Source organism: Accipiter gentilis, chromosome 8, assembly GCF_929443795.1.
Source record: "Accipiter gentilis chromosome 8, bAccGen1.1, whole genome shotgun sequence".
NCBI classification, from domain to species: domain Eukaryota; kingdom Metazoa; phylum Chordata; class Aves; order Accipitriformes; family Accipitridae; genus Astur; species Astur gentilis.
Genome location: NC_064887.1, coordinates 24,472,480 through 24,490,836, shown reverse-complemented (window position 1 = coordinate 24,490,836; position 18,357 = coordinate 24,472,480). Strand labels below are relative to the sequence as shown.

The 18,357-nt window shown below is 42.2% G+C and overlaps 1 protein-coding gene across 4 annotated transcripts in view; it reads right to left on the bottom strand.

Annotated features, from left to right (window-relative positions):
• Window positions 1-17,570, bottom strand: part of NEK7 (NIMA related kinase 7) — a 78,089-nt gene extending 60,519 nt beyond the window's left edge. For 3 of the 4 annotated variants that reach the window (XR_007506972.1, XM_049807738.1, XM_049807740.1), the window contains exons 1-2: window positions 17,455-17,570; window positions 3,433-3,517 (exon numbers count right to left, since the gene is read on the bottom strand). Coding sequence is in view for 2 of the 4 variants with exons in the window: in XM_049807738.1 (XP_049663695.1) it covers window positions 3,433-3,489 (57 nt within the window). In the remaining 2 variants the exon portion in view is untranslated. Of the gene's footprint in view, window positions 1-2,350; window positions 2,431-3,035; window positions 3,058-3,172; window positions 3,219-3,432; window positions 3,518-17,454 lie in introns of those variants that run through there. The other variant, XM_049807739.1, reaches the window with a different exon arrangement.
• Between the last annotated feature and the right edge of the window lie 787 nt (window positions 17,571-18,357).

The window sequence follows — 18,357 nt, the reverse complement described above, 5'->3', positions numbered from 1 at the left end:
TGATGACACAAAACTGGGAGGAATGGCTGATGCACCAGAGGGTCACGCTGCCATCCAGAGGGACCTCAAGAGGCTGGAGGAATGGGCTGACGGGAACCTCATGCAGGTCAGCACAGGGAAGTGCAAAGCCCTGCACCTGGGCCGCAATAACCCCACGTACCAGTACATGCTGGGTGCTGACCTGCTAGAAAACAGCTTTACAGGCCAGACCCTGGGGGTCCTAGTGAACACCAAGATGAACATGGGCCAGCAGCATGTCCTTGCAGCAACGAAGGCAAATGGTGTCCTGGGCTGCGTTAGGAGGAGTGTTGCCAGCAGACAGAGGGAGGTGATCCTTCCCCTCTGCTCAGCACTGGTGGGACCACACCTGAAGTACTGTGTCCAGTTGGGGGCCACCCGCACATAGACATACTGGAGAGAGTCCAGCAAAGGCCCACCAATGATCAGGGCAATGGAGCATCTCATATGAGGAAAGGCTGAGGGTGCTAGGAACACCCAGCCTAGAGATGAGAAGGTTCAGGGGCGATCTCATCAATGCGTACAAATACCTGAAAGCAGGCCGATAAAAGACAGCACCAGGCTCTCTTCAGTGGTGCCCAGTGACAGGACAAGAGGCAACAGGCACAAACCGAAACACAGGAGGTTTTGTCTGAACATTGTGAAACGCTTTTTCCACTGTGAGGGTGACTGAGCACTGGCACAGGCTGCCCAGAGAGGTTGTGGAATCTCTGTCCTTGGAGATATTCAAAAGTAGTCTGGACATGCTCTTGGGAAACATGCTCTAGGAGACCCTGCTTGAGCAGGGGGGCTGACGACCTCCAGACTTTCCTTCCAACTTCAACAATTCTGTGATTTTGTAAAATGGTGTTTTCAGATTAATTGGGACTAAACCATTATACTGTTTAGCTAAATATTCTCATGCTCCTCATCAACAATTTTTAGTGATTAGGGTAATTTAATTTGCTATGAATATGAACATATATTTATACAACAGAATGACCAAGAGAATTAGAAGAGATTCACAGGTTTATCAAAACCTGACACACAATTCTTGATAAATCATTACCTCACCTGTTGCTCATGACCTGCTGTATTTTCAATTTCAGTTCTTGCTTCTCCTAAATGTATCAGTAATTAGTACAGTAACCTCTTCTCATTACTAGTTGTCGTGGTTTAACCCCAGCCAGCAACTAAGCACCACGCAGCTGCTCACTCACTCCCCCCCCCACACCCAGTAGGATGGGGGAGAAAAATTGAGAAAAGTAGTAAAACTCATGGGTTGAGATAAGAACGGTTTAATAGAACAGAACAGAAGAAACTAATAATGATAATACTAATAAAATGACAACAGTAAAGCTAAAAGGATTGGAATGTACAAATGATGCGCAGTGCAATTGCTCACCACCTGCCAATCAACACCCAGCTAGTCCCCCAGCAGCGATCCCCCGCCCCCACTCCCCCCAGTTCATACGCTAGATGTGACGTCCCATGGTATGGAATACCCTGTTGGCCACTTTGGGTCAGCTGCCCTGGCTGTGTCCCCTCCCAAATTCTTGTGCCCCTCCAGCCTTCTTGCTGACTGGGCATGAGAAGATGAAAAATCCTTGGCTTTAGACTAAACATTACTTAGCAACAACTGAAAACATCAGTGTGTTATCAACATTCTTTGCATACTGAACTCAAAACATAGCACCATACCAGCTACTAGGAAGACAATTAACTCTATCCCAGCTGAAACCAGGACACTAGTTTTTACCATAAGCATGCTCCATTAGCAAAGAAATCCATAAGAATTAAAGTATGTATCTGGCTCACAGGAAAAACAATTTGGATTAACATGACAAGAACATCACTGAATGACTATTTTAGTATTACACTGGCAATATGACTATCAGAGCATGCCTGCTGCCCTTGAAATACAGAACAGTCAATATGTTGATGCAGGTCCAGCTCAGATCCACAAACCCAAAACCTTTCGTCTGAAGAAAAATCAAATCACAAAAATCATGCTTAGTGCAGCTTAAACAGTAATTGATTTTAAATAATAATGAGACACAGATTATGAAAATCCTTGACAGTGAATCAAAGCTGACAATAAAGTGTCTAGTTGATTACAGCAGTATTGGGTTTAGGTCTGTCCTTAGTTTACCACAGAGGAAACTGGGTATCTGTAGATGAGCCATATGACTTGGAACAGTAAAACCAGAAGCATTTTACTAGTATGAATTCATAAACTGAATTTGTAGGTTAAAGTAATATTCCAAAAATTGAAACAGTCCTCAAATAGTTGATTCTGTGAATCAGAAGCAGGTATTCAAATACTCAGAAGATAGACAAGGAAATCAGAAACCTGTTTGTAGTCAGCAAACAGAAAACATAGGAAGGTTTCCCAGAAATACAGAAAGCTTCATCAGCTGTGTTCTATTTTCTCTTCAGTCAGGAAAGAAAAAAAAACTGCAATAATACTGGGCACCCTTCATGATATTCATAATACGAATTTTGGTTTTGGTATTTTTTTGAAATTACAAATGTATTTTCTCAAAATATCTGTATGCATAGCTATGCATTTGTCTTAAATTTCTAACTGTTTTGCATTGGTATAAACGCTACTAAACCCAGATTTTTTTGTTATCACAATGCCATAATAAAAACACTGGAGCTAAGGTTATTGCTGTTGTTGTATATTTACTGAATTTCACAAGCTAGAATTCACTTTACTTTTTATAAAATAAAGGGCACAAATTGCCCTATCACCTACGCTGTTAATAAGAAAATTACAAAATTTAGGTTCCAGCTCTGTAAAGAACTGTCCAGCTTTTACTTTGGAATGGTTACCACAGTAAATATTTAGGGTATTCCTCTACAGGCTCTTGCATTCTCTTCAAAGAATTACCTCCTAAAAATGTCAAAACGCAACATCCTAATCTTAACTCTTATCAATCTTTATCCTTTTATTTCACACCATCATATCAAAAACTAAATTTCTTATGCATCTTCTTTCTAACAGAACTACAGCTACTGGGAATTTCTCTTACCTGGTTTCAACAGGCAATGGCACTAATTCATATAGTATCACCATCACGAAGTATAAGTAGAGAAATTTGAAGTAAACAGTCTGAAATAAATATGGTATTTCCAATACAATTTCAAAACATAGTGTTTAACAGCTCACCATTTCTCAGGAAAACAACTGCCTTCATCTTTGCTTCCTACTCCGACTCCAATTGAAACAGCAGGAGGCAAAAATGAAAATAATTATTTTCTATGAAATATAGGACTTCAATTAATTTCAAGATCACCAGAATACACTCTATCTGTTCACAGCTTCTTTGTCCCCACAAGAAGTAGTGTTTTCTAATTTCTCTCTTTTTCTATTTAAGAAATGATAGCATCCAGTCTTGAGTAACTGTATTAAAAAAAAAAAAAAAGTACCTGCGGCTGAAATGGTGGAGCAGTAGGCCCCTGCATGCCTTGTGACTGTTCATCCATTCTATCACGTAAAAGCGTCCCTTATGTCCTGAAAAGGGAAATACAGTCATTACACTGTAATTCAATCTGTATTTATGATCAATGAACATCAGCAAAAGAACTGAAGAATTAATTTTCTCATTCACATGCTTCAGTTTACAAACATTTAATTACTCCAGCCCTGCACTGTTTTGGGAAGGACTTTTTCTTACGTTTAGCTGTTCTATAAAACGAAATACATCATTATACACATCTGAATTTATTATTAGAAGATGGGCATTAAACTACTTGAGCCAGACTAATTGTTTTGTCTGATAAAAACTGCATCACCCCATTGTTCTTTAGAGGCACCAACCACTTGTTTAACTACACAGATGTCTGCTGGCCAGTACCTCAGACCTGTGGGCAGCATGGGAAATAGCAGATCAGCAGGAAAGTTATAACTGCTGCATGCATACTGTTTATGTTGCATTAAGTTATCTGTAGATTTTAGGGAGTATGCAAGAGTAGTTCCATCTAAAGAGAAAAAAGCTAAACATGTACACTCATTGCAATCTGACAAGCTAGCTAAGAGGGCTTTGAGATATCATATTAGGAGCACAGCCTGTATTCCCAACTATGAACCTCTCATATCCCATCAAAAAGATGGGAGGAAAGATGCCTGCCAAGTTCCCTAGATAGAGACATAAGGCTTTGACCAATAAAAAGGGTTGCAAAATGTGCAGAATCATTATTAGGAACAACAGGAGAGACAAAAAGGCAAATGCTCACAAGGCTTTTTTCTCAGCTAAGCAAATCCTTTCTTAGGCTACATGACATTTTGTTGAGTGGGAGCAGGTGCAGCACCCAGTTTTATTGGTGCCTGTGAGGGCCATCTCTGCTCAGATGAAGACAACAGGAAGTTCACCAGCAGCTTCGAATGCAAACAATGAAATAAGCTTTTATACAAATGAGAGACAAGGCCTGAAAAACTTTTTCATCACACAAACACAAAGTGTTTCTGCCTATTACCTGGTCAAACCAGCTAAGGCCTTCAGAGGAACAAGAGTCATGTGCCTGACTGGAAAACTATTCTTCCTTTTCAATTATTTATTTATTTTCTTATTTCCTCTTCCAAATCCTAAAAGTTCTAGAAATGGCTTGACATAAAACACTTTCCTGATACCTCTTAATCTTTAACATCAGGAAATTTCTTGTGATAAATTTATTCTGATAAATCGATATACTTCAAATACTGCAATCGTCCTTCTGCACACAGAGCTACTTATGTTTCACAAACCTTTTTTTAGAATAAGTAAAAATTTCACAAGTAGCATTTAAGTTCAGCATGAAAGCCTACAATCTACTGTCTGTAAAAACACACACAAAATAAATCTCCCCAATAATTTCTTTAGAGAATATTAAAAAGGTTAGAAATAACTCCCAACAGAAAGCAGCAAACCTTAGAAACATTTTTCAAAGCCCGCTGCAAAATATTTAAGAAACTCTAACAAATAGCTTGTGTTCCTTCTTACAGCAGCATTGTGATTCATTGTCAATAGATAAAATAATCACAAAGCAGTTTTGCAAAGTTTCTCAATATACTGCCCTAGCATATTAAACAGTGGATTGGATACACAAAACAAGTCATTAGTGATCTTTCACTCCCCCATTTAAAGCAGTCACCCCATGCCATTCCAGTACCATTAGCTATTTGTAACACCAAACTACAGCCATCTTCCAGAGCGACTAAGGGCCCCCACAGCTTTGCCTTCCTATCCTTAGTACTCCCATATAAAGCATACAGTTTGAGACTTTCTGTTGTTTTACCAGAGTATTAGGTGTAATTAATCCAAAGATAAAAGAGATCTGAAAAAAGCAATTTCAGGCAGGTCAAGAGAAAAAAAAAAAATAAAAATCAATTATCAAATTGAGGTGAGAGGCAGAGAACAGGATGCAAGAATTGCAAAGCTTTGTAAGACTGTCAGAATGAGAATCGCGAGAAAGGGGGAAACAGCAGACACATGCTGCACGCTGCTGGCTAAGCAATTTTTCAGCCAGCCCTGGGACATCAATTTTGACACTTCCTGCAAGTTCTATAACATCTCCCATACAACCTCCCCACCAAGGCAAGAAATCATAACACAACACTGAAAATTAAACTGTTGTCACAAAACTGCAACTAAAATCCCCAGTTAGATTCACAGGGATTTATGCAGTTGCAAGTTCTAGGGGAGGAATGCGTGGCAATCTTAAAGAATCTTCTGCTAATTTCTTGCAGTAGAGATCTTTCTATCACTGCCAAGATGCCACAAATTCTTTTCTGAAGTGCTATTTTAAAGAGTCTTTATAAGAATTTTAATCTTTTCGATAGCATCAATATTTCTACTGAAAATTTTGCAGTGCGTTTTACTAATATGTTTACATATCGAAGACTGTTGACCATGTAATGCACCAATAGGTAATTCTTATGGGTCACAAACACTTGTTTCAAAATCCCTGGGGAAAGAAGTAAATACAAAATTCTTTATCCTCTATTGCAGACATTTATCCAAGGTTAATGAAATCTAAGCTGAAATGTTTAGATGATGTATGTTGACTCAAGAACTATACAATCCATTCATCTTGTCTGAATGGTCAGAGGCACTGACTCGAAGTGTTTGGGAATTGGGGGGGGGGGGGGGGGGAGGGGGGATTTGTTTTTTAATTTGGGGAAAGAATAGAGAGAAGTCATTATTACCACTGCCAGTGATTCTGCCCTCTGTGGCTTGGTTTTATAACAAAAGCAAGTAAACTAAAGAGGTAACAAATGTTCTACCATAGGAAGCATGGAAGACTTATTAACTTGTGAATTTGTTGTCGCTTTTGCAGAGGAAAGGCAGAGATCAGTATTTTCTGTCCATATATGGACAGAAATTTTTTTTATATTTTTTATATTTTTTTTAACTTGTTTTTGTCTTTGAAGACTGCATGATAGATTCACATTTTAGAGTAATTTAGAATTTTGATCATACAAAATGCCAAGGATGCAAAATGAATCTTTTGTACTGTTTGTCAACATAAGTAAGTATTAGATTTTGCTACTTGAAGACCGTTTTCATAGTGAGGCATGCCTCTCACCTTGATAATAAACTCCAGAGGTCAAAACACAGTGGTAAAATATTTATCATCTTTAAACTTAAGATTGAGGCAATAATTATTACTCTTCCAAAGATGGTTTTCAAGTTCTAATTTATGGTGAAAAGACACTAAAAATACTGCCAAAGAGTCATCGCTTGTTTAAAATTGAAAAGCAAATAGAAAACACATCTAAATGTGACACGTCTATCACCTCTTTAAACAAGCAATACAACGACCTTCTGCAAATCCATCACCATGATATACTTCGGTTCATGGAAAACAGACAACAGATGAAGTGAGAGGCAAGCCAACTATACCACCACCACTCAAAACTTCCAAAGTGCCAAACACAACTAACGTTTTTAAATACTCTCACACTGATCATGTAGGAGGAAAGGACTCCTTGCCTTCACCATACCACTCGCAAAGATAGGAACAATGAAAGACTCTCTGAATCATCTATGTTGCAAAGATGACTTTCATCATTTTGAAGATGAAGTTATTTGGATTCAGACCAGCCTGTATACGATAGCAATCACAGGAACACAAGCACATACACTAAATCTTATACTCCAGTTACAGTTGCTAATACTTTGCAGGTATGAGAAGACTTGGTTAACTACTAGTATTTCGATCTTTGCCTTTTTCAGTTGATCATAACAGTAGGTGGCACCTACACTCCAAGGATGCAGGATGAAGTACCTGGGGATACAGACACCACCGCCAGTTTTTCTTTTGAAATTGAAATTGCATAGCAACTCCTCTAACTGACACTATTTACTCCACACACAGAGTCCACAAGACAGCAAAAGGAAGTCAAATCCTCACCAGTAAGTTAGACTATCAAACTGCAACTGCCTGAATTGGGAATAATACCTTTTCCTTCCTTCATATACAGGCCTCACCTGTGACAGCTCTGGGATAGATCATACAAAGATACAAAGTAGCCCAAAATGCAAGGGTGCATTCCTACACCCCAACAGAAGCTCAGGTCCCACAATCAGCACTCAGCTTTCCAGGCGGTTTCCACCAGCCTGCTAGAGAAGTGGGACTACCCATAACTGTTAGTGAAATCAGAGCAGAGGACCTACTCTGGAACAGGACCCAGAGTTCACCACTGACATTTCACTGCAATATATTTTAAAATACCATTTTTGAAAGATTCATAGGTCCAAGTCCATAAACCATTCAAACTGAAACACATTTCACAGTATTCAGGCAATAATGTTATTGCTTTAACAGATGGCAGTTCTACAACAAAAAAAATACAATGCTTTCCTGTAGAAAACATCATTAATAGTCTCAATGATACATAGTTTCCATTAGCTACATGCTATACACTTGTTTATTAATTTTGGATCTTAAGTGGGAACATTTAATAATCAATGTCAAAGAAGAAACCGCTACATTTTTTAAAAAAGCATATACTAAAAACAATATTCAGAGTGTTACAGTTCTGCTGAGAACCTCAAAATCTTGTTCTTTTTTGCTGCAGAATATAGATGTAACTATTCCACATAACTGTTAACACAGAAAGATGAAGATACACCATTCACAATGTACTACTGATTAGGCACACAGTCGCCTTAGTTGCTGTTCACAAACGATGGAATGTACTATGTTTACTTCTGGATTACACCATCAATTAAGGCAGGTATTTTTAGTTTTTAGTAAAACCATAATTTAGTTAGGTTAGAGCCGAAGCCCTCCAGAAACAACTACACACTCCTTACTTTTTGGTGTCAAGTTAGATTCTTCAGTATCTAACATGGATTTAAAATGACAAATTTTAGATCCCTAAACTTTTCAGCTATCTTTACTAACAAAATTCAAAGATAAGGATCATCCTCAGCTGAGAAAAAAACCCACATATCTTAACACTAGTTTTCTTATAAGCATACAGGCTAAAGGAGTATTCCCATTTGCTTATATCACATGTTGACTCTCAGCTACCCAAAAGCACAATTTAAACCCAGGTAGAACATTCAAATAGTCACCCTGGTTGAAACTAAAAAACTGTGCTCTGGAAACAAGGGGTTAGATTTCTAAATGCCTTACTGAATATCCAAAACGCAATTACCCAACCCACCACACCAGTGTTAATCCCAGCATGCCAGTAATGCCAGGGAGCCCCAGCATACCGGTCCAATTCCAGCTCTGCTCTCTGTCACCTGGAGAGCCATGCTCACATAACCACAACTCTGAGCTCCTAGATCAGAACTACATACCTTTTGGGAGGAGATAAACTTTAGACTCAGCAATAACAGCTTGGCCCTTAAGCTTGATGTGAGCAGGTTAAGAAACAGGCATCCTGCTGGTTTATAAAACATACCGCCTTAAGAGTCATTCTTTACCTCTTTAAGGCAAAAAGTTGGCCACTTGGAGGGATCTGGCTTGCTGGTCAAACCTGGCCCACACTTTGTCAGGTAACCCACACTGATGAACACTTCAGTGCTCACTCAATGCTGGCATCCAGGGTGCAGGTTGCTGTTTACAAATTTTCAAAGTGATTTTAAAAGCAGGGACTCAGGACACACATGGGGAATATCCTGGATGAAGCAAGAGAATGTCAGTAGCTGTAAACCGAGCATCCCAACTTTATCATTCACGTTAATTAAATGACAGCACAGCTATGAGTTTTCCAAATAGGAACCCAGAAGTCATATCCAATAAAGCAAACCAACTTGGAATATGAATCTATCGTTAATTCTTTAACGTTAAAATGTAATTTTTTTCCTGGTGCTCTGTATAAAACATTGAACAGGAAAAAAACACGTAAGTTTTGATGTTATAATAGAAACATTTTACTTGCAAAGTGAAAGTCACTTCAGTTTCATAGATAATATTTTCAGTGCATTGCTAAAGACCAGCAAATACTTAGAAAACAACAGCCCACATATGGTACCCCAAAAGCAGCTCTCAGAACGCCGAGATGTCCAAAGTCTTTACATACTTCCTGTATCTGAATACCTCCAAAAAGCACAAGAAAACCAAGACCCCCAGCAGTTTACCTGAAAGTCTGCTCTCTTCAAATTGGTTTTGTTGCTGTTTCCCCCACATATCAGAATGTAACCAGAAAGATGAAACTTAAGTGGATTGTAATTTAAGTGCTAAAATACATTTCAAGAAGTTATTCATCCACCTTTATACCACTGGCATTCTAAACTCAATATTTAATATGGGTATATTTAACATGAGTGGCAGGAGATTCTAACTGGAAAAAAACAAATTTCCAAATAATAGCAATGGCAGCACAGGACATACATAGTGTCTCTTCAGTAAATTATTCCTAACACAGATCATTAAAATGAAATTTCGTTAAATACACCCACAGTACTATGCCATCCGTTCATAAAGTTGCACACTCAGCTTAAAAGACAGCTTTAGAAATTACAAAATAACGCTGAAACACTTTAAATATTTAAAAATAATAGCTAATCAATGCCTTTCCATTAACCATCATGATCTGTGACTGCTCATGCTCCTGCCCAGCCCACATTATCTATTTCTCAAAAATACTAAACTTTTTATCCATCTGCTGTTAATCACAAATTACAAGAACCATACAATGCACAACATAAAGTTGTCAATGAAATATTACAGTGAGTTATTTAGAGTGCTGTAAAGTTGCTGATTATTTAAACTACTTATTCAATGAACAAATATTTGATATATGCCAAATAATTACCACACCAGTTTATTTTTCCCACTCTGTGAATAGGTAAGGTAGTTGTACACATTAGTAAAGCCAAATGCATTTAAGCTGACACTCACTTGAACTCTGCCAAGACAATCAAGACCTTAACTGGCAAGGTATAAAGCAAACTCAAGACTGGAAGACCAAGTTAATCACTAGCACAGTAGTGCTAGTCATTTATTCCAGTTAGTATACATATATACACACACACATATTATAAATATATGCATAATAATATATAAATATGCACACACATATTTACATGTGTGTCTGTGTATTTATAGATTATGCATATATACCTATGTGTGCGTACACACAGAATATTTACTATTAGCTGACAGCGGTAAAAATGAAGTATTTGCTTCACATTGTATTTTTCACATTTCAGAAGACTCTTTTTTTTGACATACTCATTTGTATAATTTTCTGCAGAAGCATCCACTTCAGAGAAAAGTTATATTTGCAACTTTTAAAGCACTGAAAGTGACTGAATATAGATGCATATACAGAAGAAGGATTAGCCTTAATTTCAGAAACAGCTTCTAAAAGTCTTTGATTTTTTTAATATGCTGCCAAATCAATACTCCCCACAGGATGGCAGGACATTCCTCTCCTCTGTAGGGACAGCCCTGAATGTGGACAACACAAATTCTCATCTCTTGTTAATATACGAGTAGCTATCATCTGTCTATATGGAAATAACTAATACTGAATTTTTCAACAAGCTTATGTCCAAATTCTCTAATCATGGATGGTCCAGTCAAAGAAGACAAAACACACACAGATAGTTAAGCTGAGTTAAGAGTTGGTTTTAGCAAGAGCAGAAGTAACCATACACAAATAAAATCTACTTACAGAAAAGTAAGGGAATACACTAAGAGTTCGTAGGCAATTTCCTCATCCACTCGACCCAACTTATTGGGCATATTTTCATTCCAACCCTGAAAACACATGCCAGTCACTGTCATTCCCCAACTACTAAGAGTTCGCTGTCAGCGCTGACGAGACGATGAAAGACCAAGCTCTCCTGCTTCACAAGTCCGCTTCCCTTCCTCTTCATTCATTTGCACAATTTAAGAAGTTAGATTTTGTTTACTTCTCCCTCTCATTTCAATTATGTCGTCACTCAAGCAGACTGCTTATCTTGCAAGGTGCTCCCAAAGGATTGTACATGCACTGACTTGCCCCTTTTTGAACTGTTTGTTATTTCATACAAATTGAAGAAACAGGAACTGAAACTGCTCATGCAGCAGGCTTCTACATTTTCATTTAACTCCTATTCACCTGGAAAGAAATTTGATAACCCATTTCTTCATACTAAATACCCAGTTATAAAGGACACAGGTGGATCATGATCATGTCACAGTGAAAAGTTTTGCAGGGAATGAAGTATCATATCTAACCACAATACTGTCAAGTAAGCAAGTCCTCAGCACACATCACCCTCCGTTGTGCTACTGCCTCTGTAAGGATGCAGTTCTAAGACAGCATGAATTGATTATGTGACACTGCTGCTTCCCCTGCCTTCAGCCATGCCTTCCAGACCCTATTCCTTCCAGTGGGGTTCCAGTGGCTACCCAGACTCCTGGTAAGGCAATGAAACTAGATGAAAACTAACCTTGACAAAAAAGTCACTTTTTTCCAGTTCAGTTCCCTGACCGTTCCATTGCAGAGACATGGACAGAACTGTGATGGCAAAAGACAGAGGGGAAGACATAGCTGAGGGTGGAGCAGCCCCAGCTGAGAGCAGTTAAATCTATTCTCAAATTACATTTCTAACGTGAAATTATACAAGCCAATCTAACTGCTCAGTGACACCACAGGTCTGTATTTCTCTCCCTTTCTCTGCCACATGATCCTGCATAGCCATCTTTAACTCTTTGGACTTTTTGCTGGGGTGATTTAATTCCCTAATGCAGCTGGGTTTATGTTCTGCAACCAGTAAGCTGAATCAATGCATACAGGAGTCTGCTGAGTGCCAGAGCATAAGTAGGGGAAGTTCAAAGATGGGAGATGTAGAGGAAGGGGATTGTAGAAGAAACAGAACATCTCCCTTCTGGCAACAGCACGCTAGTACATTAGCTCATACTTGATTTGGCTTTATCCTTAGGTAGGGAATCTAACAAGTACTTAAACTCAAAATAGCTATGACAGGAAGGCAAGAGCCAGCATAGAGAGAAGGCAATTTATTCAACACCAAGCCAAGAGTTTTGTCAACAAAATACTGTACAGGAAAGTAGAAATAGGAAACAAAATAAATGGAAGGAGAATAAACCAGGGTAACAAGTCAAACTGGAAAAAAAATAAAGCAAATCTTTTCAGAGAGAGGAAGCCAAGACATCATTTGGAAACCCTTAGAACCCCAAAACCTTGCAACTCCAGTATGCAGAGAGGGAAGAGACAAAGGGATGGTTTTAAATGCATCTGTAAAAATAAATTATTCATAAAGAGATGCTGAAGAGATTTACTAAAAGTGTAAACAGCTGAGCTTCATACAAGAGTTTAAAAAGACACAGGACAAATTAAAAGGCTGGAAGCATTGTCAGACCAACCCATTATTGCTATGCACCGGGGAAAAAACACCCAGTTTGGAAGGCTGGCTACATACAACTGTGCCACAATCATGGCTGATAATGTCCCCATCACTCCAGGTAAAGTAAAACACACTTAACAATAAATTCCGTATAATCCTTAAAGAAATGTCTAAATATCTTAGAAACCAGTGCAAGACAACACCTTGTGATATCATACTGCAGGTGTTAGATGCACATTCACAAGCTGAAAAAAAAAAAGATCTGTACTATAGTTTAAAATCTGTACTACCCCAAAGATGATGAAATGGACAAAGCACTATACAGAATCAGAAGGGAAACACCAGCCATATTTAACAGGCTTTCTGTGATCCTCTGACTAGCATTACCTTTGAGTCGTGAAACCACACATGACAGTAGCAAGCAATCCAGGATCCCTGAGTCCAGAAGCAAAGCAGCTAGCAGCCAGCACACTCACTTCAGAAGCAGGCCAACACTCAAGTTCATAGCTGTTTATGTTTTACATTAAACCACCACTGGCTAAAACATGCAAGACCCATTCCTGGTTTTGGAGTATCCTCAATGACTAGCTGTATAGTAAGTGCTGTATTTGCAGGCTGCTTGCTGCTCCTCTTCTGAAGTCCTCCTTATCTCCATGAACTTCACAAGCAACCCACATACCTAACACATGTTCTGAATTTCAGTCAGGGCAAGTACTGGAAGTTAACTGCTGCAAAGACAACTCCTTTTTTGGATCTGCTCTCAGATGAGGACAAAAAGGGTACAGAAGAAGGGCCTCTACAGGATAGAATGCTATGCATTTTCCCACCACCAGTTTTTACTTACTTTAGAATTAGCTTTAAGTTCACCTGTGATATTTTTGCCTTCCAGCTTTCAAGGAATCAATAATTTTGTAAACTGTATACAGCGACGACAGAAGATTAAAATGAACTGAAAAAGATTGTTTCATCAACACTTCACAGCACGTAATTCAAACCTCTCCCAAAGATTTCAGCAAGGATCTAATCTACAAGCTTTACATGTACATTTATGACACTGTAAAGTAATTAATCTGGTCCAACACAGATCTAGCTATTAAATAAGACAGCAGTAACTTCATTATAAATCATTCCAAGCAGATTAAAGCAAAGAGGCTTGAATGCAAACTCCCAAATGACAGATGATGCAATTAGTCTATTTACTTTGTCACCTATAGTCAATAGTGAGAAGTCAATAATATCACAAGATTAACTACGTGCAATCAGGCCTTAACGTGATTGTTCGCAGTATTTTCTTACAAATTCCTCTTTTTAATGCCTTGTTGAAAATTTTATAACAAATTTCCTTACATAAGCATGTGTTCTGTTTGCCCAACAGGGAATTAGGGTACTTGAAATATACTGCATATTTTCTAGCTACAGAAATCATGACTGAATCACAGTTATGTTTCACGTGCCAGCAACAAACACACAGGATTATCTTCACCAGAGAAGCAACTCATTTTAATAGTACTGCTTCTCTTCAGCTTAACTAACCTGACAGGAAGAGTCCTTTTAATACTTACTAAAAAGGAAACGGGTAGTGATGTTGTACTTCACTCTAGGGCTGAGTTCCTTCCTGTGCGGCGGGGGGGGGGGGGGTCAAATGGTGATAAATACAGCAAATCAGTGCTTTAAAGGCTGCCCTTATCACCACTTTGGTATTTTGGTCAGTTATTTTCATCTCTGTTGCAAAGCACATGGAACATAGCTAGACCGAACAAACTTTCTGGAAATTAGTCAGTTAACTCATATGACTATCCATAGTATTAACCTGCACAAGATAATCCCCCACTACACATCATTCCTAAGCACTACTCCTTGGGAATCAGGAGGGACTTTTGGATAAGCCTCAAATAATCAAAAAAATTCCTTTGGAGGTAGAGAAGAAGTTACTGCAGTTTGGCTTTTCCCAGGAGACTTTCCAAGGTAACATGAACTCATCCATTCAGCACAGATGTTTGGAACAATGTCAAACTTCAGAAAGCAACAAGGCATTTATGGTGATACAACTGAATGTAGGGCTAGTGTAAATGCAGGATATTGTACTAAGTTTATTAAATATGAGGGGGTTTTGCATGCAGGAACAAATTGCCTCATCAAATTGTCTCTGTGGACAAATATACTGAACTGGCTATGTTTTGCGCAACTGAGCTCAACTCTGTTGCAGAAAAAAGAAAGCTATGGGTGGGCTATATGGCTCTATCTTACAATTCAGAAGACATCCCAGGTCACAGTAAAATGAGCAACTGACTTCTTGTACTCTATTTTTCATTTGAGTTTCTCATACCCTCACAGGCCTTCAGATGAACTCTAAAATGTTAGATTTTTTTCTTCTTTGGAAACAAGTTTCTATGGTGGGGATGAGATTCTACTTGTCTAATTCTTGTAGATCCTAGAAGACGCTGTGATTAAGTCAACCAAAAAAAAAAAAGATTTTTAGGTGGCTAGAATTCCTTAATTTGTTCTCAAATTATTTTTTTTACTCCAATAACTGTTATGTTGAATACAAGATATCTGTGACAAAGGCAGTATCTCTACCCTTACAGTGAAAATCGCTGTGTGCTTTGAGAAGTCACCTACCCAAACTTCAGATATTTATAAATATATCTTCAAATTCTGAAATTAAAGAATAAGTATTGTTAATATAGTCTTTCTTCCAGTATCAAAAAGGAAAAAAAAAAAAACACAAACCTGGAGAGCTTTAAGTTCTTACTTTAGAGCTGTCAGACATTGCTTGTAAGTTCCCCTCTTTCCACAACACAAAAGTTTTCCTTCCTCTGCCTTAGTTTTTCACAGCCCACAAACTAATGACTGTTTTCTACTGCATTTTATCTCTCTCAAGACAGCCCAAGTCCCAACATGTCAAATACAGACATTTCTACAGCACTGCAACACTGAACTGCCTCCTAGATAGCCTTGAAAGTAAAATATTTTCAACTTCATTCTTCCTGATCTAGTGGAGCTGCAAATATCCACTTGACATCTAATCATCCCAAGTGTCTACCTTACAGATTAACGTATCGTTCACTGTAATTTCTGCATCTCAAGCTTGTAATACAACTTTATACAGGAAATATATCCAGTACGTTCAGCAAAATTACCACGCATGCGTGACCTTTCTCGAGATGCGATGCTGCCATTGCAAACCACTTCAAAGGTGGCAAAAGTTTATCATTCAGTTGGTGCAAGAAGTTAAAAAAATTAAGAAACAGTTTTTTCCAATATCAAGAATCAAATATTTGTGTGATTTAATGCACACAACCCCCCCCCATCATCTTTTAGATGTAGGTTTAACATCCTAAGTAGTTCTACCATTCAAGAAGTGATGCTCCTCACAAAATGCAGAGCAAAACAAAGCACATTCCACCCAAAGAACAATATTCTGAACTTCTGAATCTCATAGCCAAGCAGGTATAGGTCTCACGGACAAAAAATGGAATTCGGGACCAGTACTAGTATAATGTGAGATTAGTAATTTACGTAAGGTAAACAGAAAACCCGCGGGAAGGGGGAACCCCAACAGATGGAGGATGCCTCACTTCCAGCGTTTCCCACTAGGCCTCAGCTCCTCACAGCCTCGTACAGCTACTGGCTCCGCCACCGCCTGGAAGCCTCACCAGCCGATGCGGCAAGGCAAACCCGGCAGCCGCGGGAGAGAGCCAACTGGTGAGAGCAGTGACGAGGACACGCGGGCACCTGCAAGAGGGGCCCTGGCGGCCCGGCATCCCCCTCTGCCCTCCTGCCTGCCCCGGGCGCTGCTGGTGCGGCTCGGCTCGGCTCAGCCGGGGGCGGCTGCCCGGGCGGGAGGGAACGGGGCAGAGGCAGCAGGCTGCCGCCTGGGCCAGTGGGCTTTCTCGACTCACTCCCGCAGGGCCGCGGATCCCAGTGACGATGCTATTTTTACTCAGCGCTGTGTGAAACCCTCCAGACCGGGCCGTCCCCCTCGGCTGCCCCGCGGAGCATCCCTCCGACACCAACCTCCCAGGTGAGAGGAGGGCAGAGGAGCCTGGAGGAAACCCGCTGGAAACGACGAAAAACATCACGTAAAGAAGCTCGGCTTGCGGCACTAGCTCGCAGAGCCCAGCCAGCGGCAGAGGCACGGGGGGCGGCGGCGAGCGGCACGACGGCCGGGCCGCACAGGCGGCCTGAGGCGCGCTGAGGTGGCCAGACGGCGCCGCCGGGCAGGGCCCCCGGCGGCCCGCTCGTCTCTCGACGGAGGCGGCCGTGCCCTCAGCGAGCCGCTTCCCCAACCGCCCCCACAGCGGCCCGCCCTGCCCCTCAGGCCGCGGGGCGCCGGGCAGGCGGCGATACCCTCGTAGCGAGGCGCAGGCACCGCCAGGGCCGGCCGCGGCCATGCCGCCCCCTCAGCGCGGCGCAGAAAGTTCCTGGCTCGCAGCCCCACACCGCTCCCTCCCCCTGCGGCGGGCGGAGCGGCAGCTGCCGCGCCCAATGGCACTGCGAGCGAGAGCCCCGGCGACCAATGGGAGGAGGCGGGACTCCGGGCAGACGCCCGCACGGAGCGGCGGGGGGGGGGAGCGCCTCCAGGAGAGCGGCCGCGGCCGCCGGGACCCGCCGGGGTCTCCCGCCCCCGGCCCCGGCCCCGCGCCGCCCCGCTCACCGGGAAGCCTGGCTCCGCCTTCTCCTGGCGCGGGGGCCCGGAACCAGCCTCCTCTCCTCCCCGGCTTCTCAGGCGCGGGGCCGGGCCGGAGCCAGCCGCGGGCGCCTAGCGGGGCTCCTGGCGGGCGGCTCGGGCACCCGCAACGGCCCCTACCTCCTCTCCGCCCCCTGCTGCTCCTGCCGGGCCCGTAAACATCCCGGCATCCCCGAGGAGGGAGGCGGGGCGGCCGCCGGGCCCCGCCTCGCACCGCCGCCCCGCTCCCGGCCGGAGGCCAGGGGGTCCGCCGGCAGCGGCGGCGGCGGCGGCAGCGGCTGCTCTCCGCCGGGCCTGCGGCCCGCTGCCTGCCGGGCGGTGGCAGAAGTTTCCCTCCGGCGCTGGGCAGCCGGCGCCCCGCCGCGCTCCGCTCCGCTCCGCCCCGCCCCGCGCTGCCGGGCGGCCTCGTCCCGCGGGGTGGCCGGCGCTGCCGGGCACGGCTGCGGCCCGGAACGCCGGCGCTCCGGCCGAGGGGCTTGGCTGGCAACCGGCTGTTCAAGCCAGCGTGCGTCCAGCGGCCCGGAGCGCCGGCCAGCTCCCTCCGCCTCCGTGTGTGCGGGGGAACGGCAGCTCGTTTGAAAGTTACTCGGCTTGTAAATGTTTCGAGACGGGGACCATCCACCTGACGCGTGTTCATACTGTCAAGCACAACGGGGCCTTCATCTGCGCTGGCACTGCAGTGATACAGCAATCACGGAAAGCGCACCGCTCTCCTGGCAAAACCAGAAGCGTACGGCAGCAGGAGAAATACGAGCTCAGGCCTTAGACTGGCTCTTCTGCAGTTAGGTGAACAGCGCGGGTCTAAGGCTTTGGCCCAGCCTGCTTTGGAAAACACAGCGTGTCAGACAACGTACTTTTCATTTTCTATAG